Source organism: Pristiophorus japonicus, chromosome 21, assembly GCF_044704955.1.
Source record: "Pristiophorus japonicus isolate sPriJap1 chromosome 21, sPriJap1.hap1, whole genome shotgun sequence".
NCBI lineage: Eukaryota > Metazoa > Chordata > Chondrichthyes > Pristiophoridae > Pristiophorus > Pristiophorus japonicus.
Window position 1 is genome coordinate 26,956,805 of NC_091997.1, and position 26,979 is coordinate 26,983,783.

At 40.5% G+C, this 26,979-nt stretch overlaps 1 protein-coding gene across 8 annotated transcripts in view; it reads left to right on the forward strand.

Annotated features, from left to right (window-relative positions):
• Nucleotides 1–26,979, forward strand: part of gpatch8 (G patch domain containing 8) — a 175,762-nt gene that overhangs the window by 71,134 nt on the left and 77,649 nt on the right. For all 8 annotated transcript variants that reach the window (XM_070864496.1, XM_070864495.1, XM_070864499.1 and 5 more), the window contains 2 exons: nucleotides 902–969; nucleotides 4,325–4,411. In XM_070864496.1, the coding sequence (XP_070720597.1) occupies nucleotides 902–969; nucleotides 4,325–4,411 (155 nt within the window). The remainder of the gene's footprint in view (nucleotides 1–901; nucleotides 970–4,324; nucleotides 4,412–26,979) is intronic.

Genomic DNA, 26,979 nt, shown 5'->3' on the forward strand with positions numbered 1-26,979 from the left:
GGATGCACACGGCAATTATTGGTCTATTGTAATATTCCATTGCTGATTTTTCATGAATCCACTGAGGATATTTTAAACTGAAAGCCTTGAATTTGTTACATCAGACTGTTCTGTGGGCAGCTATTCAAGCTGGTGTGGAACTGCATGCGCGCGCACACACCCTGAGAAGTGCTGCATTGTTTGTGAATGCTGGTTGTGGTCTTCTAAGTCACAAAATAAATGCGTGGTTTCCATACCAGATCAGGAATCTGTATCCAAGGGTCCATGCCAAGGTTTATATAAAATCTTCAAGGCTACAACTTGTGATTGTGAACTCTTTTTTGCTATTTGCTATCTTCTTTTCCCCCGCCCCTCCACTCCCACCTCAAAAACAACCGGAAAACTTTAAAATGATGTCAATTAAAGATCTGTCTCAGGTTAGGAAAAAAAATCAAAATAAATCCTTAGCCGATACATCAGCTAAATCCACAAAGTTTTAAAAATATATGTCTGCAAATATTGTTTTCCTTGTTTAAGTTAAATTGGGCTGTATAATTATGCCCTAAAACATTTTAAGTCACTACATTTATAAAATATTAACCCATCAAGTGCATTTGCAACTTCAGTTTTTAGCATGGCAAATGGTAACATGAAAAGATAGTAGATTCTTCACATTGTTTTAATTTAAAAAGATGATTAGTGTGCAGACATTCACCTGCGCGTTATCTAATCTTTATTATCCAAAAACCTGCGATGAGTGCTGTTAAAACTCTAAGCTGTGAGAATGGCTTCTGTTTGGTTCACTGTAGCTTTCTGGCCTCTGCACTCCAAGGCAAGATCTTTACCCACCAGACCCTCTGAGCAAATAGTTATAATTAAATGCGGCTATACTTGCTACAACTCTCTTGTTTTCCTATTTTAGGAAGGACTGATCCCATTCCTATTATTGTCAAATATGATGTCATGGGTATGGGCCGCATGGAAATGGAGGTAAGACTGAAAGACTTGAAATTATGGCAAACATTCTGCATGTTTTCTGAGAATTTGGTACTTTTTGTTCAATAATTTGAACACTGCAATGTGTGTTGGTATTACCGACAAGGGGTGTATTCTCAGTGTTTGAATAAAACACAAAACCCTGAGGAACATAGATACAGGAATAGTTCAGCCCATCGAGCCTTCATTAAAACTGGTCCGTCTTGTTATGAAACACAGCGGTAAATGATGCAATCACTCAGCATGTCAGTCCGCATCTGTGGAAAGAACTGATAATGTTAGAAATACTCAGCAGGTCAGGCAGCATCTGTGGAGAGAGAAACAGGGTTAACGTTTCGGGTCGATAACCTTTCATCGAGGTTAAAAGTTAGTTGATTCAAAAATTCAGACTGCCTTCAGAGCTGCTGAGCTATAGAGTAAGAAGTTAAAATGTCAGGTGTGGCTCTTTTGTCAGAACCCTTCTAAGGGTCCACACCAATTTACCCTTTCCACAGATGTGCACTGACCTGAGTGTTTCCAGCACTTAGTGTTTTTATATCAGATTTCCAACATCTGCAATTTTTTTTTGCTTACCATCTTGATTGGAACTTCCTTAAGGCCATTGCAGTTTATTAAATTTATCAGCACCTTAATCAAGCTGTGGGGGGATAGAATGTACAGAAGTTTATTTGTTCAAAGGGGAGGGTGAGTAAAACGAAGGAAAGGATAAACAGCTATTCTAAAACTTATCTGCAAATATTTTTTCCCCCTTCCCTGTTTAAGAAGTTTACTCTTGCTTGTCAACTATAATCCAGACCCCACAACAGAGGGGGAGCTTATCTTAATAGACACTAGAGAGTAAAAATGATTTTTAATTTTATACAAAGGGCAACCTTTCATTAGCTAATTCCAAGAAGTTTCGTTCAAGTTTCAAAGTTGGTGTTTTCCATTTACTGATGCCAGCTACTAATAATTGTTGAGCAGTTGTGAATCTCCACTGGTCATCAGATCATGATGTCACACTGGGTTGATACTGGCTGAAATTACAGGGAGATTTAGGCATGCTGTATTAAGTACTTTATTTCTCTGCAAGATATCCATTAAGATGCAAGTTTAAAAACATGTCATGAAATCTCTGTAAAAAGCCCTCCTATGTTGACATTTATAGTTTTCCTGAGGATTTCAGCCAGGAGTAACAAAGCGCATAGCATCATATGAGATGGAGAACTCTGAAACTAGGCCAGGAAGGTGAGGTTAAAAGTTAGTTGAGGCAAAAGTTCAGGCTGCTTTTAGAGCTGCTGAACTATCCAGTAAAGAATAGGTATTAACCCTCAGCCTGTCATTTATGTGTCATGAATAATTTAGATACGTTTAACTAGATTTTAATCATACTAAATTGCTTTTGCAGTTGACTGTGCTGAAAATGGTGTGTTCACCTTTTTTAAAAGTAAAATTTTAAATGTAAAATTTATACTTCAGTAACTTCAAAATGTTTCATTAGATTAGTATATTAATAATATATTCGTAGCTTTTCTGCAGAATCAATGTTTTAGTTCCAGAAATCCATGATTAGTTTTGTAGTACTGTACTAGTCATTTCTGCTTGATGTCCAAAATTTGGATTTTATGAAGCAGAAATTACCAGACTGAAATTAGGAGTAAATCACTGTACAGATGGTTGAAAGAGACACATGTTTTTTTTTTATATGTTAACTCCTTTTGTTGTTCAGGGGGTTAACAGTGATTTAGATAGAATAGTACATCATCTTGGGTCAATATTAAATCAGCTGCTGCAGCAGTTTTATATTGATGTCAAAAATCAATGTTGGAATTTCATGATGTCTCAACACAGCATGCCACTCCATCTAGTGGTCTGACTGAAAACTCAGAGCCCTTCAAAGTAAAGGCAAGCTAGAGATTTGAGCTTATTAAAGTCTGAGATGATAATCCTTACTGAACATATAAGCCCATGACACTCAAACTTATTTGTAATGTTAAGTCTCATTTTTATTAAAAAATGAAAACACATTTCTGCAAAGTTGAGATGCCAAATTATAACTCTTCTAGAAAAATAAGTAAGTGGAAGTCAGAAAATGGGTAAGTATTTGCCCTGAATGGAAATGATTCTTTTATACCAACCTTCTAATTAATTAATTATGGAAATTAAAATGTTGTGCTTTTGAGAAATGTATCCTTTTTATATTTCTGTGGTCTTATATTTGCTTCATATCAACACAAATATATAAATACACTTAATTTACACTGGTTGTCATGATAAAAGTTGCAGATGTGTTTAAAACAAAATACTATTTCAGTCACTTTGCCCCTGTCCTCTGAAATCTCATGCCTAGCTCCCTGTCTTGACAACTTCCCTGTTCCCTGCACTCCGAAAACCTTTCCAAACTCTTGTCTTCAACCTTGTTTTCGATCTGCCCACCTCCTCATGTTTGTCACTCTCCCTTTAGTATTCCGTCTTACTTAATTCCCATTATCTCTCCTATCTTGTAAAACATTCTTGGCAATTCTCTGAAATATAATATGTATTTTCACACATCTCCAGAATATGGATTTATTTTAGAATTCTGCTCCACTATTTAATACAAGTTCAGCTGGTAAAGTCTGTGCTCTAAAATTAATTATACAAATTTCAGTCTTGTGCCAATCCGTCGTCTTGAACTAATATCTACAGTAAGATTTTAAACCAATTTAACATGTATCATCACAGATGGGTATGGGAAGGAGTTAGAGAAAATAGATGTTCACTAGTTTAGGCAGGTGAATGACTTTAGGTCGCAGGGTTACCTATCTTTTGAATTTGTTTTTATCCCTATAGAGCAGCTTCATCAATTCTTGATGAGATCATTAGTTGCCATGCTCGTGGAAGCAGCATGTAATATCCAAAGCTGATTTTGGCTACCACCCATCTTGAATTGCACCTCCACTGTTGTCCACTGCATGCTTCATTATCTGAGGATCTGCGAACCACCCATCTTGGTCTCAGAATTGTGTAGCGAAGTCTTCATCCTCCCTTCCCCCCCCCCCCCCCCCCCCCCCTTCCAAACTCAATCATTGGGCAGCTGATGGGAACTGCCTGCAAAGGGTGAAAATGAGGATGGGGAAAGAATAGAACAGATTAGTTAACATTTGGCAGATGTGCCATATGTATTTTGGCAACATTTGTTATCATTCAACCCCTAAATAAAATTAATCAGTCCTGTAATCTTAAACAAAATTGATGCAAGGAATGTTGTCGTTATTCAGAATGGGTTGAATCAAGTGTTGATTTTTATCACTCCATTTATATTGGTTTACTAAAATGTAAGCATTTTTTTGTAATTACACAGTAACTGTAACAAATGATTTTCTTATAGCTTGATTATGCAGATGATGCAACAGAACGACGCCGTGTTATGGAGGTGGAGAAGCAGGACACTGAAGAACTCCGGCAAAAGTATAAGGTAATGAGTAGATATTTTCAGATACTCTACAGTGCTAAAGCTCAAGCGCTCCCCCTTAATCCGTTCTCAATTTCATCAATTTTAAAATGAATTAGTAATGTGTGTATGGACAGCAGTGAAGCCCACACTTCAGAAAAGCTGGATAAGCAAAGTCACAAAAATGCATGATTATGCTGTCACATGTTAGCCAAATTGTGGCCCTTCCTGTTAGGACTGTAACCCATTATGAATACTACTTGCGATGTTGCATGTCGGCTCTGTTTGTAATCTGAAATAAAACCCATTTTTTTGTGATATTACTGACCCCTGGAAATGCTGAAAATTACTTTACATTATTACACTCTGGTTAACATTAGCTCTCGAGTTACCTAACAGTACTGTTAGCTTTCATGCCTCATTGAAAATTTTTTTTTTAAATGACACAATTGTAAAAGTTGAGAAATTACATTTTGATTGTGATTTCTGAATTGAGCCGTTGGAGAAAGAGGAGTTCTTAAAGTGCTCACTTAAGCTTCAAAATTAATGCGTTTTATTAGTTGATTCGAAATAAATGCTGAAATGGTGGTTTTATGTTCTATGTGCACAATTTGTTTTTCATTCATGTTATGTGGGCGCCACTGGCAAGGCCAGCATTTATTCCTCATCCCTAATTTTCCTTGAGAAGGGGCTGGTGAGCCGCCGCCTTGAACTGCTGCAGTCTGTGTGTTAAAAGTACTCCCACAATGCCTTCAGGTAAGGAGTTCCAGGATTTTGGCCCGGCGACGATGAAGGAACGGCAATATATGTCCAAGTCCGGATGCTGTGTGACTTGAAGAGGAACATGGAGGTGATGGTGTTACCCTTGCTGCCCTTGCCCTTCTGGGTGGAGGAGGTCGCGCGTTTGTGATGTATTCATATGGTCCTCGTCTGTGCTGAGTTAGCTGAAGTCGTGGTGGCAGGGTTGCTCAAATTGGTCTCCATACCACTGGATTTTGGAGGGGAGGCGAAGGTTCCAGTTCCTGATTGGTATCCAATGACCCCAACTGGAAATGCTCATACTTGAAAGCAAAATGAAAGTCCATGGGATCAAAGGGACAGTGGCAGCGTGGATATAAAATTGGCTGAGGGGCAGAAAGCAGCGTTGTGGTGAACAGTTGTTTTTCAGACTGGAGGGAAATACACAGTGATGTTCCCAGGAGTCGGTATTAGGATCTCTGCTTTTTTTGTTATAAATTAATGACCTAGATTTGGGTATACAAGACATCATTTCAAAGTTTAGAGATGAGACAATACTCAGAATTGTAGTAAACAATGAGGTCAGTACCAGGCTTCAGGAGGACATAGACAAACTGGTTAAATGGGCAGACGCATGTTAGATGAATTAAAAAAACAAACAAAAAAATTGTTCCTATGATGTGGGTGTCGCTGGCAAGGCCAACGTTTATTTCCCATCCCTACTTGTCCTTGAGAAGGTGATGGTGAGCTGTCTTCTTGAGCTGCTTCAGTCTGTGTGGTGTTTGTAGCAGTTTGGTACAACTGAGTGGCTTGCTCGGCCATTTCAGTGTGCAGTTAAGAGTCAACCACATTGCTTTGGGTCTGGAGTCACATCTGGCCTGGCCTATATAAGAATAGCAAATTTCCTCCCCTAAAGAACATTAGTGAAACAGATGGCTTTTTAGGACAATCCAGTAGTTTCATGATCACCATTACTAGCTTTTTATTACAGATTTATTTAATTACCTGAATATTCCCCAGCTGCAGTGGTGGGATTTGAACTCTTGTCTCCAGATCATTAATCCAAATCACTGGATGACTAGTCCAGTAACAGAACCACTGTGCTATCACAATCGAAAGATGAAAAATTTAACACCGAAGTATGAAGTGGTACATTTTGGTAGGAAGAATGAGAGGCAATATAAACGAAATGGTACAATTTTAAAGGGGGTGCAGGAAGAGAGACCTGGGGTATATACAAATCTTTGAAGGTGGTAGGACAAGTTGCGAAGACTATTTAAAAAAAAAAAAAAATGGGATCCTTGGCTTTCGTAATAGAGACATAAAATACGAAAGCAAAGAAGCTATTCTAAATCTTAACAAAACACTGGTTAGGCCTCAGCTGGAGTAACGTGTTCAGTTCTGGGTATCACACTTTAGTAAGGATGTCCAGGCCTTGGAGAGGCTGCAGAAGAGAATAGTACCAGGAATGAGGGACTTCAGTTATATGGAAAGTCTGGAGAAGCTGGGGTTGTTCTCCTGAGGACAGAGAAGATTAAGAGGAGATTTGATAGAGGCGTTCAAAAACACGAAGGGTTTTGATAGAGTAAATAAGGAGAAACTGTTTGCAGTGACAATGGTTGGTAACCAGAGGATACAGATTTATGGTGATAGGCAAAAGAACGAGAGACAGCACAAGGATTTTTTTTTCGCAACGAGTTATCTGGAATGCACAGTCTGAAAGGGTGGTGGAAGCAGATTCAGTCGTAACTTTCAAAAGGGAATTGCATAAATACTTGAAGGGAAAACATTTACTAGGCTATGGGGAAAGAGCAGGAGAGTGGGATTAATTGGATAGCTTTTTCAAAGAGCTGGCACAGACGTGATAGGCCAAATAGTCTCCTGTGCTGTATCATTCCATGGACATTGGATGAAGCTACGATTTGCAATGCCCACCATGATTTAATACTCTTGTCAAGGCTCACCAACTAATGACATTTGAGCCAAATGTCGGAGGCCAGCTGGTACTTGTGAAACAATATCCCAACATAAGTTACGAACCCCAGGAGGGAACAAATTGGGGAGGAATATGGGGAAATGGCAAAACGATATTGGTACCCTGTGTATGATGAGCATTTGTGCGTAAACATCGTGGTATTTTATCAAATGGTGCTGACCATCTATCATTGAGGCTTGAATTTGAACACCGTGTACATCACTATCAACACCAATAATTACTGGCATTTATATGGATTATTGCCCAACCCATGTACAAATTGGCATAGAAACAATCAGATCAGGAGAATTACTACCTGGCTAAAGGGCTGATGTGGGGAAAATGGGTTCCTTTTCTTGAGACACTGGCACCAGTACTGGAACAGGAATTGGCTGTATCGATGGGACAGGCTCCACCTGAACCGGGTGGGGACCCGTGTCTTAGCGGATAGTGTAAATAGGGAAGTGGCAAAGGCTTTAAACTAATAAGATGGGGGGAGGGAATGAAATGAAACCAGCCTAAATATAAACAAAACCAGAAAGGAGAGCATAGCAAAGTGTAAAGTACGAAGGACATTGATGAAGTGAAAGGAACTGCTATTAAAAATGAGTTAAACTGTCTGTACAGCAATGCACACAGTGCCTGTATTAAAACAGGGGAGCTGGAGGCAATTATGTGTTGTGAGGAACCAGACATAGGGATAATTGAGACATGGCTACAGAAAAATCAGGACTGGGCATTAAACATTACAGGGTATAACATATTTAGAAAAGATTGAGGGGGAAAAGGGGGAGTAATTGTACTTATTAGGGATAGCATAATAGCAGTAGAAAAAAGTGATAGCTTTTAGCAAGACAGAAATAGAATCCATGTGGATAGAGATAAAAGATAATAAAGGATCAATCACACTAATAGGGGTAGTCTATAAGCCACCTTTTAGTGGAAGGGAGGTGGAGGAAGAAATATGCAAACAATTTAGGGAAATGAGTAAAAAAACATAGAATAATAAACATGGGGATTTTAACTACCCCAATATTAATTGAACAGAAGAGGTAGGTAAAGGGGATAAGGGAATGGAGTTCCTACAGTGTGTACAGGACTCCTTTCTAACCCAATATGTAAAAAGCCCAACAAGGGAGGATTTGCTATTGGATCTAGTAATGGGGAATGAACCAGAGCAGATAAGAGAAGTAAAAGTTGGGGAACATCTAGGCAATAGTGACCAAATGATAGTACGCTTTAAAATAATAATTGAGAAGGACATTAGTATGACGAAGACCAGAATAATAGATTGGAGAAAAGCTGATTCTGAGGGGCTGAGAATAGAACTTGGGATAATAAAATGGATAACTATATTGGCAAACAATGTCATAGAACTGCAATGGGAAACATTTTTTAAAATTGTGTTCAACAGAGTCCAGGAAAAATATATTGCGCTAAAAAAACAAGAACGAGCTAAACACTAATGAGATACCATGGATGAATAAAGCCATAAGGGCAAAATTGAGGTTAAAGAAAGAGGCATACATTAAGTACATGGACAGCAGGAGGGAGCATGATGAGGGAAAATATGAAGAGATTAGGAGAGAAATTTTAAAAAAAATTAGGAAGGCAAAGAGAAACTGAAATTAAATTATCAAGGAACATAAAACAAAATAGTAAAATATTTTACAGGCCCATCAATAAAAAAAAAGTACGATCGGGATGTGAATAGAGCCACGAAGGGATGGACAGGATAATACCACAGGCAGTGATGGAGAGATGGCAGAAATAGTAAATAATTATTTTGTCTCTTTACCAGAGACATTGGATCGTGAGATTAGTAATGAAATAACTGCATTTAAAATAGAGAGATATGTTAAATAAACTAATTAAACTCAGAGGAAAGAAATCCTGGTCCGGATGGATTACATCCGCTCATTTTAAGAGTCTAGGGAAGAGATAGTAGAAGCATTACATATTTAATATCACTAGAAAAAGGTGTAGTGCCAGAGGACTGGCGGATCGCTAACAATACCTAATAATTTAAGAAGGGAGACAGACCCATGTCCAAGGAACTATAGACCAGTCAGCTTAACATTGGTGGTAGGAAAAATAATGGAATCCCTAGTAAAGGAGAAAGTAGACGAATATCTAGAAGCCAAAAATATAATGATGACTAGTCAGTATGGATTTCAAAAGGGAAAGTCTTGCTTGGCCAATCTTATTGAATTTTTTGAAGAGGTAATAGCGAGAATCGGCAAGGGTAATACAGTAAATGTAATTTATCTAGATTTTCAAAAGAACTTTGATAAGGTAACACAATAGATTAAGGTCAGAGAATGCAGAGTCAGAGGACAAGAGTGGATAGCTAGATGGCTTCAAGGCAGAAAGCAGAGAGCAAGGGTAAAGGGCAGCTTATTCACAGTGGCAGAAGGTGGGTAGTGGTGTTCCACAAGGATCAATGTTGGGACCACTGCTGTTCACAATTTACATGAATGATTTACACTTTGGAATCCAAAACACAATTTCTAAATTTGCGGATGACATCAAATTGGGGGATAGTTAATACCGAGGAGAACTGCAACAAATTACATTAATAAACTTGCAGAACGGCATATAATTGGCAAATGAAATTCAGATAAACGTGGGGTATTACCTTTTTGGTATGAAGAATAGGGAGATCACATTAATTGGAGGTTGCGAGTCTGGGTGCGTTAGAGGAACAAAGGGATCTCGGAGTACAAATACGCAAATCACTAAAAGTAGCGACGCAGGTTAACAAGGCCATAAAAAAACAAACCAGGCACCAGGGTTTATTTCTAGAGGGATAGAATTGAAAAGTAAGGAAGTTATGCTAAACTTGTGTCGAATCTTGGTTAGACCACTTGGTTAGATTACATTTGGAGTACTGCGTATAATTCTGCTCTCCAAAGGATGAACAGGCTGAGTCTCTTCGCGTGAAAAAAGAAGGGTGACCTAATTGAGGTCTTTAAAATTATGGAAGGTTTTGATAAAGTAGATATACAGGGCTTAATTTTCCCCAATATTTGCCCGTTTTTTTTTTGGAGCAGGCTGCTTTTTCTGGCCTAACTTAAAAATCCCCAGTTTCCCCAATCAATTTGCACTAGTGTAACTCAGTTACAAATTTTTTAAGTCAGTTTTTTTTTCAGCCAAAGGGAGCGTAACCAGCCACCTAAGCCACTTCTGGCCATTTCGGGAAGTTTGGCCAGCTGAGAGTTACTCCAGTTCTGATTAGGCCAGCGTATGTGGCCTGTCCTGAAAAACCTTCCCGAGAGTTAAAGAAAGCGGTGCAAGTCAGGAAAGCAGCGCAGCAGATGCCTGAAAGAATTGAAAAACATATAGAAACATAGAAAATAGGTGCAGGAGTAGGCCATTTGGCCCTTCGAGCCTGCACCACCATTCAATAAGGTCATGGCTGATCATTCCCTCAGTACCCCTTTCATGCTTTCTCTCCATACCCCTTGATCCCCTTAGCCATAAGGACCATATCTAACTCCCTCTTGAATATATCCAATGAACTGGCATCAACAACTCTCTGCGAAAGGGAATTCCATAGGTTAACAACTCTCTGAGTGAAGAAGTTTCTCCTCATCTCAGTCCTGAATGGTCTACCCCTTATCCCCTGGTTCTGGACTTCTCCAACATCGGGAACATTCTTCCCACATCTAACCTGTCCAGTCCCATCAGAATCTTATACGCTTCTATAAGATCCCCTCTCATCCTTCTAAACTCCAGTGAATAAAGGCCCAGTTGATCCAGTCTCTCCTCATATGACAGTCCAGCCATCCCTGGAATCAGTTTGGTGAACCTTCGCTGCACTCCCTCAATAGCAAGAATGTCCTTCCTCAGATTAGGAGACCAAAACTGAACACAATATTCCAGGTGAGGCCTCACTAAGGCCCTGTACAACTGCAGTAAGACCTCCCTGCTCCTATACTCAAATCCCCTAGCTATGAAGGCCAACATACCATTTGCCGCCTTCACCGCCTGTTGTACCTGCATGCCCACTTTCAGTGACTGATGAACCATGACACCCAGGTCTCGTTGCACCTCCCCTTTTCCTAATCTGCCGCAATTCAGATAATCTGCCTTCGTGTTTTTGCCCCCAAAATGTATAACCTCACATTTATCCAAATTATACTGCATCTGCCATGCATTTGCTCACTCACCTAACCTGTCCAAGTCACCCTGCAGCCTATTGGCACCCTCCTCACAGCTCACACCGCCACCCAGTTTAGTGTCATCCGCAAACTTGGAGATATTACACTCAACTCCTTCATCTAAATCGTTAATGTGTATTGTAAAGAGCTGGGGTCCCAGCACTGAGCCCTGTGGCACTCCACTAGTCACTGCCCGCCATTCTGAAAAGGACCCGTTTATCCCGACTCTGCTTCCTGTCTGCCAACCAGTTCTCTATCCACGTCAGTACATTACCCCCAATACCAATCGCTTTGATTTTGCACACCAACCTCTTGTGCGGGACCTTGTCAAAAGCCTTTTGAAAGTCCAAATACACCACATCCACTGGTTCTCCCTTGTCCACTCTGCTAGTTACATCCTCAAAAAATTCCAGAAGATTTGTCAAGCATGATTTCCCTTTCATAAATCCATGCTGACTTGGTCCGATCCTGTCACTGCTTTCCAAATGGGCTGCTATTTCATAATGATTGATTCCAACATTTTCCCCACTACTGATGTCAGGCTAACCAGTCTATAATTACCCGTTTTCGCTCTCCCTCCTTTTTTTAAAAAGTGGTGTTACATTAGCTACCCTCCAGTCCATAGCAACTAATCCAGAGTCGATAGACTGTTGGAAAATGATCACCAATGCATCCACTATTTCTAGGGCCACTTCCTTAAGTACTCTGGGATGCAGACGATCAGGCCCCGGGGATTTATTGGCCTTCAATCCCATCAATTTCCCCTAACACAATTTCCTGCCTAATAAGGATATCCTTCAGTTCCTCCTTCTCACTCGACCCACTGTCCCCTAGTACGAAGTTCCTCTGGACCCAGGAAGGCATCGGAAATGCCGGTTTTTGACGCGCATCTCTGGAGTGAGGACACTTGTAAGTGGAAATTTCCGATATTTACGCTTACAAATGTCCTCAAAAATCTTGCGCCTGAAAAAGCAGGCACATAGCCTACTTTTACAGGCGCAAGTGTTTTTAAAAAAAAAAACACAAACATGTAAAAATTTATTAAAACATAATTTATTATTAAAAACCCTCCCCACAACGGTAAGTTTATTTTAAAAAACTTTTTAAAAATCGGGAAATTATTTTTTTAAAGATATTAATAACTTTAATTTAAATGAATGTAGTGAAATTATTTTCTTTTTTTTTTATTAGTGTTTTGGGTGTTTGGGGCTGTGTTTTGGGTGTTTCGGGCTCTATCACAATCATAGTATTAGGAGTTTAGGACGCTGTGGAATACCTATTGCTATGATACCTTACCTGATTGGCTGCCCAGAGCCATGTGACTCCAGCTCGAGGCCTGCGCATGTGTCAACTTGCATGTGCTGCGAATCGCAGTTGAAGGAGGCCACAGCATCGGAATGTGCAATGTGGACACCAGCTTAAGGTAGGTGCGTATTTTTTCTCTAAAATGCCGCAGGAAGGCCAAGCCCGGAATTTCATGACCATTAATAGTTTGTATGGGGCCAAGTTTCGGCCTGAGTTGCTCCTGTTTTTTTGGAGCAACTGGTTTAGAATGGAGTATTTTAGAAATTTGAATTCTCGCCATTTAGTTTGCTCCAGTTCTAGTCAGTTAGAACAGTTTCACTTTGGAACAAAATTTTTTTTTCCAAAAGGGGCCGTGTCCGGCCACTTACGCCTGTTTTCAAAGTTTAGGCAGTGAAAACTTACTCCAAACTAACTTAGAATGGAGTAAGTGTAGATTTTTGTACGTTCGAAAAAACCTTGTCTACACTTTAGAAAATCAGGCGTAGGTTACAAATTAGGCGTAAGGAACGAGGGAGGGGGAGGTGGGGGAAGGGAAGTCATTAAATTCTACAATCAATCCTTAGTTATACTTTTACAAATATTATACAAATAAATCCAACCTGAATAAAAATATATAAGCAAAGAAAAGATAAATAAACCATGTTCCTACCTGTGTGAAACAGCAGCAGCCTTTGAGCTGCTGTGCTTCAGGCAGGCCTTTCAAGTTGGAGACAGGCAAGGGGTGTGGCGTCAGTGTCTCGATGGCAGCCCCAACAGCGGCAGCAAGCAGCCTTCGAGCTGAGCTGCGGTGCTTCAGGCAGGCCGTCATTCTCTTAGTGGCTGGCCGCGAAGAATCAACACCGGATGGACGTGAAACCATTCGGCCATGGGATAGCAGTGGCATCAGTGGCTGGCCGGCAGGCAGCCGAAGAATCAACACCGGACCGACGCAGCTCTTGAGGCCATTCGGCCACGCTTTAGGGGCGGCGTCAGTGGCTCGACGGCAGCTGAAGATACAGCAGCAGCCTTCGAGCTGTGAGGGGGACTGAGGCCATTTGGACAGGGAGAGGCAGCCACGTAGACAGTTTTATATTTAAATTTGCAGAATGGGTGCTGCATTGTCAACACCACGTATTATGCAATGGTTCGCCATCAATTCACTGCATAGGAGAGAATTGATTAGAGCTCACCGCACCAGGAACGTCGTAGCCTGTAGGTTGATTGGCAGGAGACCTTACCCACGTCGACAATATCGAACCAGGCACTCGTACCTGGACATGAGCGAGGCTGATTGTCTGAAAAGGCTGCGTTTTCGCAGAGAAGTTGTCACTCAGATCTGTGATATGGTGAGAACAGACTTGCAGCCCAGAAGCAGAATGCCAACTGCCCTGTCTGTTGCAGTGAAGGTAACAGCTGCACTTTCTTTCTATGCCTCGGGATCGTTTCAGGCTACAACTGGAGATGTGTGTGCCATCTCTCAACGTGCAATGCATGCATGCATTTACCAGGTCACGGCTGCACTGTATGCGCGAAGGAATGACTTCATCAATTTCCTAATGACCGCACAAGCGATCCATGAGAGGGTTGTGGGCTTCTTCAGGATTGCTGGCTTCCCAAAGGTACAGGGCTGCATTGATTGTACCCACATAGCCTTGCGAGCACCTGTGGAGGATTCTGAGCAGCACCGAAATAGGAAAGGTTTCCACTCTATCAATGTGCAGCTCGTGTGTGACGACAAGCAGCGCATCATGTCAGTCGATGCGAGATACCCTGGCAGCACCCACGATGCGTTCATCCTACGCGACAGCGTTATATCTGACATGTTTCAGCAGCAGCCAGAAGGGCAGAGCAGGCTACTGGGAGACAAAGGGTACGGCCTGACCACCTGGCTCATGAGGATGAGAATTTTGAAATCGAGGTGTTGCTTAACTGGAAGCCAATGTAGGTCAATGAGCTCAGGGATGATGGGTGAGCGGGACTTGGTGCGAGTTAGGACATGGGCAGGCGAGTTTTGAACAACCTCAAATTTACGTAGGGTAGAATGTGGGAGGCCAGCCAGGAGTGCATTGGAATAGTCAAGTCCAGAAGAGGCAATAGCGGAGTCGGGCGATGTAACGGAGATGGAAATAGGCGGTCTTAGTTATGCCTCGGATATGTGGTTGAAAGCTCATTTCACGCTGAAATATGATACCAAGGTTGCGAGCAGTCTGATACTCACTAGATAGGTTTATTGCCATTTGGGGAGTGGAACAGTTTAAATGTTGTCCAAACTGATGAAATGTGGATGCATCTTTCCACAGTTCCTCCTGCACTTGCCTCGAATTTTGCTGAGCTGTTTTATCCGTTTGGTTGAGGAAATTCTTGCGTGCCTCGGCAAACTTGTGCATTGACTAACGGCTAAGTGGTTTTAAAAAAAAAGGGGGAGAAAATTTAATGTTCTGGAAAAATTATGTGCAGCCAAGAGAGGAATTTTATTTCCAAATTTTGACTATTGTACTCTAACTTTCTGCTCAGTACAAGTGACCTGTTCTAGTCCAGCAATACGACTCTGTATACTCGCGCATTCAGGTAGTGTAAACCGAGTTGCCTCACTAAAACTTAAGAAATATTTTAATTATTGGAAAGTCTGAACTGAATAATCAAGACCAGCTTTCTTTTTTACAGACCGTATTGATTTAATAATTCTGTGCATTGATTTAATAAATTAAAAGCTGGGTTCCCCACAACCTCTCATCTATTCATCCTTTCAATTTATGATATATCATTTGTATTTAACAGTCACTAATCATTATTTCTAGATGACTGTAACATGAAATCCTCATTTAACCTGTGTTTCAGTCTACACAAGAATGGGTTAAATCTTTTGTATTGCAAGACAGTGCAACATTTTTTTTTAATGAAAGCTAAAGTATGTTCCACCAGTTTGTAAAATATTTCGTACCCATAACCATAACTGATTTTCTTTCAGTATGTAGTTTTGTACAATCATTTTTGTTTGCATTTTACAGTTGGTCAGTAGAGGGGTGACCTTTCATGAATTTAAAGTGCCTTTTTTTCTCAATGAGATGTAATGAAAGATTTTTTTAGCTTGTATACGAATTGTGCCTTGTTGAATTTTGACTGGAGAGCTGTATGAATGGGTGGGGGAAGGTTGAGGACATTTATCTGAAGCAGTGTTGCACTTAATGTTGCAAATAGCATTAGTAAAAATGACATTCACCAAAATGTCACCCAGTTATTTGAAGATTCTTCATTCTGAAATGTTAATTGCGGTTAAGATGTCAGTGAATTACTTTGCATTTTTATTCAATGGACGTAATGTTAAGGAATACTAAAACTAAATGGCAGCATTTTTCCAACTGTCAGGTAAATCGTTCCTTTACAATTTATCATCCTTTTAGTAAAAACTGCAGAATTATTGGAGCATCGGCATACAGCATTGGTATGTTAACGAGTTATTGACATCAGAACTGCAGTAAAATATTCGTTCGTACCAGGACTGCATGTCATAGATAGAAGAAAATTAGAATATACCTTATTGGATTTTCAAAATAGATTAGATCTAGATATTAAACAGTGTATTGACAAGCGTAGGTGGTACATAGTGTAGGTACATCATTGAGCCATAACTGCAACTGTTTTCATTGCATTAAGTAGGGTATTTTTGTGCATGTTCCAATTGTGCTAAATTTTTATTCTGATCAAGTTGAGGGATGTCAGTGCTAAAGAATGGCCCACTTCCTCTGGGAAGCCAGTTGCAGCATCAAAGCGTTCCCAGGTCAAGTATAGATGACTACATATGCTGCCCCAACATTATGCTTAACCCCAAGCTCAGAACTACATAATTGTAAATGTGTCTTTCTTTACAACCTCTAAGTTTTGAGATTACTGTCAAATGTAGGCAATTAGGTCTACGTAGGTCGAGAAACTTGATTGAGTCTACCATATTGATGGCTGTATTTGAATCCTGGTCGCAAGTTCAAAAGACGATGCACTAACCCTTGTATCACCCAGTCACCTGGAATAACTGTTCCATTAGGGGTTATTGATAGCATAATTTGATGTCATGAGGGCAATGGACCAAAGAACCAGTCCTCCTTTAATTTTCATATTTTTATATATTTCTAATAGATTGCTGCTATAATGCAGCTTTTTGTTAAAGGTATGTCATGGAGGTCAATACATGATTAATGTAGGGGCTGGATCCTTGTTTAGACTAATGGTTTCAGTCCCAGACTGCAGGGAGAGACTCCAGTAGTATTGAATAGAAATGGGGAGGTGGTTAGGGAGCATTCCTTGGCTCGTGACAGAAATGTTGTAGTGATCGAGTCTAGGGGATTGCCAGGAGAGATTACAGTTGCAAGACCCAAAAACTCATTGTACCATTCCCCCAAACCATCCTTAAGGGCATACAAGGGATTAGTTTGATATTGTGGCTGTCTTGAATTTATCTTAGTCTTTACTCGATCATGGTACTCTTTCTCCATGTTTAAAGGAACTTTTCTTAACTCAACACCACAAAGTGCATGATACTTTTAGGCTGGATAATTACCCAGAGCACTTTTACCCATGCAGATTGTGACGATGGAGAGAATGTAACTTGACTTAGTCGGTGCTTAAGGCGATTATGAGCTGCCTGACATTCTTTTAATAATTTTACAATGATGAAGCTAATGGGATAGCTAGAAACTTAAAACAAAAGTACCTTGTAAATGACTGACTGAAAACCAGCTCCAAAGGCCATTATGCTAACTAATCAAAAGCTTAAATAGTAAAGATTGACTTTTTTTTTAAAACAGGTACAGTTAGTCAATCTACACATCGCTACTGGTCTTACGATTGGTTAATGCAATATACATTTCCGCCAGGTGGTACCCCATTTGTGTAGCCTGACTGAAACTTCATTTTTGCTGCCCAATTCTGTGCATGTATTCATGCACACTCCTGCCTTGCAATGAAGTTTCTCTGTTGCAGAGAAGTAGAAACTGCTTTGCTGCTATGGTATAGGTGCCGTATAAATGCACTCTTAAGATACATCAAACCCTAAAATGGTGCGACCGAATAGTTAAACTTGGCTGTGGCCCCCTCGTGCGTAACGGGTAAATCTGTGAATGTTTATCCAAATGCATAAATTTTCAAAACCAAAGAACTATAGTTCTCCTAATCCCTGATTGTTCAGTAAAATGTATAAAATTATATTATGCGCTGTTGAGAAATGTTATGCACTCATAGAATGATAGTATGATACAGCACAGAAGACCACCATTTCGCTCTTCGTGCCTATGCCAGCACTTTGAAAGAGCTCTCTAATTAGTTCGCTCCCCCGCTCTTTCCCCATAGCCCTGCAATTTTTTCCCCTTCAAGTATTTATCCAAGACCCTTTTTATTATTATTATTATTATTGAATCTGCTTCCACTACCCTCTGCAGGTAGTTCACTCCAGATCATCATAACTTGGTGTATTTGACAAAAGAACCAGAGATTTTTTTTTTTAATCACCTTAACTCTGTGTCCTCTGCTTATCGACCCTTCTGCCACTGAAAGCAGTTTCTTTATTTGCTCTATCTAAATCCTTCATGATTTTGAACACCTCTTTTAAATCACCCCATAACTTTTTCTGCTCGAAGGAGAACAAGCACAGCTTTTCTAGTCTCTTCATTTAACTGAAGTTCCTCATCCCTGGTACTATTCTAGTAAATCTCCTCTGTACCCTCTCTGAAGACTTGACATCCTTCCTAAAGTGTGGTGCCCAGAATTGCCACAGTACTCCAGCTGGGGCCCAACCAGTAATTTATTATGCGTTAGCACTCTATTTATAAAGCCAAGAATCCCATATGCTTTGGTAACAGCCTTCTCAACTTGTCCTGCCACCTTGAAAGATTTGTGTGCATAAACCCTCGGGTGTCTCTGTTCCTGCACCCTTTTTAAAATTGTACCATTTAGTTTATATTGCCCCTCATTCGTCCTACAAAAATGCAGCACTTCACTCTTCTCTGCATTGTATCTGTCAAGTGTTTGGCCATTTTGCCAATCTGTCGATGTCCTCCTGAATTCTGTTGCTATCTGCTTCACTGTTTATATTTCCAAGTTTTGTATCATCTATACATTTGAAATTATGTCCTGTATACCCAAGTCCAGGTCATTAATATTTGTCAAAAAGAGCAGTCATCCTGATACTGATCTCTGGTATACTTCCGTCTGGTCTGAAATACAACCGTTCACTATTTCTGCTTTCTGCCTCTCAGACAATTTCATATCCACGGTGCCACAACCCCTTTAATCCCATTATACAATAATGGCCCTGAATTTGCGGTCGGAGGCGTACTTCCGGAGTATGCCTCTGACCCGCAGAATATTTCCGAACTTGCCTCCTGGCTCCATAGTTGCAGGACCTGGGCCTCCAGGCATACGCCTGCGTAAATCTCTGAATGTTGTATCCAAATATATAAATTTTCAAAACCAAAGAACTATAGTTCTCCTAATCTCTGATTGTTCTCAGTAAAATGTATAAAATTATATTATTTGCTGTGTAAAGGCCAGGCCCACTGATCTCAGGGACGCAGACGGTTTGGAAGCATCCCTGGGATCATGTGGGCCAGGTTCTCCAATGACAAAGGAAGATTCCATTGCACTCATTTCCGAACGGAGTCCCTCAATGACGTAATGGAATCACCAAATAATTAACGACTGCCCAGCAATTGCCCACGAAACTCTTACAGCTGTTAAAAGCATGCATAGGGTCTGCTTTCACCAGCGCCATAGTTAATATAAATCTTAAATTGAAACATTTAATAAAAAAATGATGCACAAACACTTAAAATTAGTTCATGCAAATATTGACCTGGATTAAAATGTTTTAAATTATTTTACAAAAATTTTTATTTTTAATTGTATTTGGTGTAATTAAGGGACTTTCAATTAAATTTGAAAATCAGAACATTTATATTTATTGAGCTCTAATAAATATAAATGTTCTGATTTTCAAATTTAATTGAAAGTCCCTTAATTACACCAAATACAATTAAAAATAAAAATTTTTGTAAAATAATTTAAAACATTTTAATCCAGGTCAATATTTGCATGAACTAATTTTAAGTGTTTGTGCATCATTTTTTTATTAAATGTTTCAATTTAAGATTTATATTAACTATGGCACTGGTGAAAGCAGACCCTATGCATGCTTTTAACAGCTGTAAGAGTTTCGTGGGCAATTGCTGGGCAGTAGTTGGGCAAATAACCCAACTCTGCTCCAGCGATAGTGATTTCTCAGTCGATTAGGTAGATCTGCCAAAGTATGCCTTGAAAGATTGCAAGTTCCGGATTTTCACGCACCAAACCAAACGGGGCCCAAACCGAAGGATTAGGACGGCGTATGCCGTCAAGGCACTGTATATTCTGGCCCATTATTCTTGATTTGAAATGAATCCTATTAATTGTGTGGGACTGGATAGCTGTGGGACTGTTGTTCAGAATGAAAGCTGCTGAGAGCAACCTGTAAAACACATCAGTACTCTCCCTCTTGTTCTATACTTGAAATTCAGTCTCAATATGAAGTACTAAATCTGAAAAGATGTGAAGGAAATTAGAGATATGATTCACAGGTCTGCTTTGACATAATCTCTTACTAGTGCATTCTTGCTCTCCCCTTTTGCGCATAAAGAGCCATAAGAGTTATTGGTATAGTATGCAATTAATCATCGGAATCGAGGAAGACTTGCTTCCACTCCCAAAGTGAGTTATTTGATGGCTGAACAGTCCAATACGAGAGCCACAGACCCTGTTACAGGTGGGACAGATATTCGTTGAGGGAAGGGATCGGTGGGGCTAATTTGCCGCGTGCTCCTTCCGCTGTCTGCGCTTGGCCTCTTCACACTCTTTGCGTTGAGACTTGAGCCAGGGTCTCCCAGCTGTCGGTGGTGATGTCGCACTTTACCAGGGAGGCTTTGAGAGAGTGTCCTTGTAACGTTTCCGCTGTCCTCCTTTGGCTCATTTACCATGAAGGAGCTCTGCATAAAGCATTTGCTTAGGGAGTCTCATATCTGACATGCGAACTATGTGGCCCGCCCAGCGAAGCTGATCGAGTGTGGTCAGTGCTTCAATACACTGGGGATGTTAGCCTGGTCGAGGACACTGATGTTGGTCCACCTGTCCTCCCAGGGGATTTGCAGGTTCTTGCGGAGACATCATTGGTGATATATTTCCAGCGACTTGAGGTGCCTTCTATACATTGTCCATGCCTCAGATCCATACAGGAGGGCGGATATTACTACAGCCATGTAGACCATGAGCTTGGTGATAGATTTGAGGGCCTGGTCTTCAAACACTTTTTTTTTCCACAGATGGCTGAAGGCTGCACTGGCACACTGGAGGCGATGTTGAATCTCCGCATCAATGTCTGCCTTTGTTGCGCGATTAATAGAATAATAAATACTGTTTTCACAAAAGCCTGTCTTATCTTTTAAAAAATACCATTAGGTGGTGCTGTGTAGATTCTACTCATTTAAGTGAACAATTCTGTTTACTTTTCCAAAGTGCATTTGCCTTTGTGATGGATAATGGTTTTACATTATTCTTTTTGCCTTGCAATCCAGTAAAGTGTTAACAGCACTCAGACTTCAGTGACTGCTTGATTAAGGTTAATAAATTGGGTTAGTTGCAGTAGTCTATTATAAACAGGAAAGACATTTATTAGGTGAAAGCAAATTGCTTGTTTGGTGATGGTTTTTACAGATCTGCACAATTTTTGTGATTTTGACTGTCATTGGGGTGTTAAGACGCCAGATGTTTCTTTAAAAAAGTGAAAAGTCTGAACCGAGTTCTTGTCGTCGGCTTAATGCAGGCAGAGAGTAGAATATTTACAGTACTGGGGGGCAGGGGCAGGAGCGTAAACTGTTAAGCAACTTAAGAAAAAAGCTAATAATTGTTTGCTGTAGTATACCAAAGCTGTTAACCGAAACATTTCACTTTCTCTTCCAGACTGGAGTAGTGGCAGGAGGTCTTGCTGTGTGTAAAACTGTATTTTCTACAGTCATCACTGCTTTGTTTATGTTTAATAAACTGATTTTAATAGAAGTTTGATGTCATTCTTATGTACCAGTAAATTTAGAACTGATTTCAGGCAAACTTCAATGAAAGTGCTTGATAATGAAGCAAAACAATAGGCCATTCAGCCCGTCATTGTTACAGCAATGCCCAAGTCTCAGAAATGGAGACAACTGCATGAAGTTGATCTGCTTTGTGTAAAAGAAAGACTTGGATTTATATAGTGCCTTTCATGACCACTGGACGTCTCAAAGCGCTTTTATAAACAATGAAGTTGACTTTCTGTTCTGCAGGAGGAGATTGGTGTTAATGGCCTATGGAAATAAGCAACATCTTGCACAACATCTTGAAAGTTATGGCGGATACTTGGGAAGGTGAATGATTGTAGTATAAATAATTGTGGGTGGGGTGGGGTTCCAATTTAGATGCCACACTGGGAGAGTTAATGGGCCTGAAATTGCTGCAATGGTGGGCTTTGGTGGTGAATGGTGTTATTTAAACTTTTACGCTCACCATTGACATCGCACTATATTTATGCCGCAAATTGCTTAATCTGATAACAGCGCAGCAATATCCATGTCTCATCCTCCAATTCCCTTCCACTATTTGGTGGTCTATAGTATACCCGTATTAATGTGATGGATCACTTACCTTTTAACTCAATCCTGATGCATTCTGTATCTATCTTGCCGCTATTATTTTTATTTCTACTGCCATTATGTTCTCTTTAATTAGTACAACCAGTTTACCTCCCCTCTTTCCTTCCCTTTACTTTCTAAATCTGTTGTGTCCTACAATATTTAGCTGTCAATCCTGTTCTTTATGTAGTCATGTTTCAGTCATCCCTGCTATGTCTGGATCCTCTACAAATTATTGCCTCCAGTTCATTCATTTTGTTTTGAATACTATGTACATCGCTGTACTGATGGTTTCAGTTGCTTTTACTTATTATTGCTCTCCTTTTTAGTAGAAATTTTACCTTTTTTACTCTGACTTTATCCGATCTCGGGCCATTCGTGTTATCCTTATTCCTTTCTTTAGTTTGTCCTTTACACACTCTTCCTGATTCTTTTTATTTTGTTGAGTTTATGTAAATTATAGCAGTTCCCTCCCCCAATGTTGTTAGTTTTAAAGTCTTATTTACAGCCGTTGTTATCCTTTCCGCTAGGACCTTATTCCCGGTTCAAGTGCAGCCCATCCCAACGGTACAGCGTGTCAGCTGTGGCTCAGTGGGTAGCGCAATCACCTCTGAGTCAGAAGATTGTGGGTTCAAGTCCCACTCCAGGGACTTGAGCACATAAATCTAGCCTGACGCTCCAGTGCAGTGCTGAGGGAATGCTGCACTGTCAGAGGAGCCGTCTTTCAGATGAGACGTTAAACCGAGGTCCCATCTGCTCTTGTGGATGTAGAAGATCCCATGGCACTATTTCGAAGAAGAGCAGGGGAGTTATCCCCAGTGTCCTGGCCAATATTTATCCCTCAATCAACATTTAAAAAAAAAAACCCCAGATTATTTGGTCATTATCACATTACTGTTTGTGGGAGCTTGCTTGTGCACAAATTGGCTGCCGTGATTCCCACATTGCAACAGTGACTACACTCCTAAAGTACTTCATTGGCTGTAAAGCGCTTTGGGGCGTCTGGTGGTCATGAAAGGCGCTATATAAATCCAAGTCCTTCGTTCTTTTTTTTTTCCTGTTCTAGTAGTGATGCCAGTCTCATGAAATGGAACCCTATGCCTGCTTTTACCAGCTATAAGACCTGCGTGGGCAATTGCTGGACAGTTGTTGGGCAAATAGCCCAACTCTGTGCCAGCAATATTCATTTTTCAGTCAGTTCGGATGATCTGTCGAGGCCAGTTCATTAGATATATTCAAAAGGGAGTTAGATATGGCCCTTACGGTTAAAGGGATCAAGGGGTATGGAGAGAAAGCAGGAATGGGGTACTGATGTTGCATGATCAGCCTTGATCATATTGAATAGTGGTGCAGGCTCGAAGGGCCGAATGGCCTACTCCTGCACCTACTTTTTATGTTTCTATGAACCTTGACAGATCGCAAGTTCCAGATTTCGCGCAAGTGCATGTGAAAATCCGGAACTTCTGGAGCTTTTCAAAGAGAATACATAAGAAATAGGAACAGGAGTAGGCCATACGGCCCCTCGAGCCTGCTCCGCCATTCAATAAGATCATGGCTGATCTGATCATGGACTCAGCTCCACTTCCCTGCCTGCTCCCATAACCCTTTATCCCCATATCATTTAAGAAACTGTCTATTTCTGTCTTAAATTTATTCAATGTCCCAGCTTCCACAGCTCTCTGAGGCAGCGAATTCCACAGATTTACAACCTTCAGAAGAAATTTCTCCTCATCTCAGTTTTAAATGGGCAACCCCTTATTCTAAGATTGTGCCCCCCTCTAGTTCTAGTCAACCCCATCAGTGGAAACATCATCTCTGCATCCACCTTGTCAAGCCCCCTCATAATCTTATATGTTTCGATAAGATCACCTCTCATTTTTCTGAATTCCAATGAGTAGAGACCCAACCTACTCAACCTTTCCTCATAAGTCAACCCCCTCATCTCCAGAATCAACCTAGTGAACCTTCTCTGAACTGCCTCCAAAGCAAGTATATCCTTTCGTAAATATGGAAACCAAAACTGCACGCAGTATTCCAGGTGTGGCCTCACCAATACCCTGTATATCTGTAGCAAGACTTCCCTGCTTTTATACTCCATCCCCTTTGAAATAAAGGCCAAGATACCATTGGCCTTCCTGATCTCTTGCTGTACCTGCATACTATCCTTTTGTGTTTCATGCACAAGTACCCCCAGGTCCTGCTGTACTGCAGCACTTTGCAATCTTTCTCCATTTAAATAATAACTTGCGTTTTGATTTTTTTCTGCCAAAGTGCATGACCTCACACTTTCCACCATTATACTCCATCTGCCAAATTTTTGCCCATTCACTTAGCCTGTCTATGTCCTTTTGCAGATTTTTTTGTGTCCTCTTCACACTGCTTTTCCTCCCATCTTTGTATCGTCAGCAAACTTGGCTACGTTGCACTCAGTCCCTTCTTCCAAATCGTTAATATAGATTGTACAATGGCATTCTCAGTATGCCGTCAAGGACACCGTAATTTCATGGCCGTTTCTTCCACTGCTACAATTCAGTTTGGAGCTAGCCTCAATCTGTTGTGTACCTGAAACGCAAACAAGATAAGATTGTACCACCCAAATATATCCAGCATCCCTGCTACAGAGGCGCCACTTGGTCTTTATGTTGCTATTTCATAGGCAGGCCCTCGAAATCGAGGAAGACTTGATTCCACTACTAAAGTGAGTTCTTTGGTGGCTGAACAGTCCAACACGAGAGCCACAGACCATGTTACAGGTGGGACAGACATTCGTCGGGGGAAGGGTGGGGGCGGTGAGACTGATTTGCCGCACACTCCTTCCACTTCACAGCTCGCAGCGTTGAGATTCGAAGAGCTCAACGCCCTCCCGCATGCACTTTCTCCACCTAGAGCGGTCTTTGGCCAGGTTGCTATTGCTATTTAGCACTTCAATAAAACTAGAGTACAAAATGTTTTTTTGAAAATTGGAGGTTCATATGTTATGTATGGAACAAATAGGATTTTCAGATAAAATTGTGTGCAACATTGATTTTTTTATATATATTTTTTTTAAGTACCTATGGTATAGTTTTACCATTTTCTACTACGTTGAGGAGAAATGGCTTGCTAATGAAAAGATAAGTCCGCATCAAATATAAGCAACTTCTTGAGGGAGTAACTGAAGCACTGGAGAAATGTTACTATTCCATTTCCACCTTTCCTTTGCTCCCATGGGAGCCAGCACTTTGTACCTAATGTCGTGTACGCAGAAGGTCAGATCTGTACTGAATGGGGGTGACGGGGGTGACGGTGGAGAGAATGCAGTGGATTTATGGGCAGTGATTCCACATCACCACATGTAAATAGGACTGTAGACTTTCTGACTTAGAAGTTGAACCTTTAACGATTAGGTCAGTTAAAAGGCTGTCAGTGGATTGTAGATGGCAGCAATTATTTATTTGGAGTATGTTTTAAAGTTAGAAGAACTGTTCTGAATATCAATGTGTTTTTGAAAGTCTTGACTCTTGGGGTCAGGCACAGGGTCTTCATGAATTATAAATGAAGTAAAAGTAAGTGGTGGAAAAAAATGCCATGGTTGCTACGTGACCCAGTTACAATCTGAAGATTTATGTGAATCTACTCGTTTTTTTTCTTGCCAAATAATACAACCAGGCTACTGAAATCAGCTAATGAATTTTTAAACAACAATTCATGCACCGTATTGTACTCTCACTGCCATCTCTAGTGCTGTGCTCTCTGTTTGAAGCTGCTGATGGATGCTGCCCAGGGACCTTATCAGTAGGTTTAATCAGTAGGTGACAATTGCTATGGATCCTTATTAATAGACATTGAACAATGTCATTGATTAGTTATTCCCTAAAATAGTCATTAAGATTTTTATTTTTTTTTGTTGTAACTTCAGTATCTAGCAGTGCCTTGCAACCAACGTGCTCAGAATATGCATCCTCCGAGATGTACATTAAAACGCAAAATATATTAATTTTAAAATGACAGCTCCCACAGTGGCTTGGTTCATTAAGTCTCCAGCTATATGCAGCTCGCAGATGATTCATATTCAAGGCTTTTATCTCCATAAGTTGCAGGAAACCATTCCCCTATCTGCAAGTCTTCAAAAAGTTCAACAAATTAAGGTGCAGTGTAAATTGAACATAAAGGCTCCAGTAAAATATAATATTCGCACCATTTATGATAGTCGCTACGTGACTCAGTGCTAGCATAACCAATTTGGGATTGTTCACTTGTGGTAGAAAATGCATAACAATAGATTCTGCCAGGTATTCTGTATGAGGGAATCATGGGCGAGTTCTGGAACAATAACTCTTGAGTCTTGTAGTACAGTGTAGCTGGATGTGTGAGGAGAATGGTGGAGGAACATCAATATTGGCTTGTTTACAGAAACCTGTTTGCCAATTACCCCCCTCTCCTGACGAGTTCTATTCTGATGATTTTGCTTATGGTGGCTTGGCCTGCCTCGGTATCTGTTGTATTGCGGACTCCTTTCTTCTTGGCAACATTTGCCACTCCCTTGATATCTGCCAATTTGTGGAATTATGTCAAGTTATTTTTGTAGCAGCAGTGACATTTTGGGCATTGACTCTGCAACAATACCAGTAATGACTGTGTGTCATCAATTACTCTCTGCCTGCACTTGGCTACCCCATATCCTAAGTTGTTACAACATTGACCATCTGCCCATGAGCTTTGGGGACCATGCCTTCCATTTAGTTCCTGTACATCACGGGGAGTTTATTAACG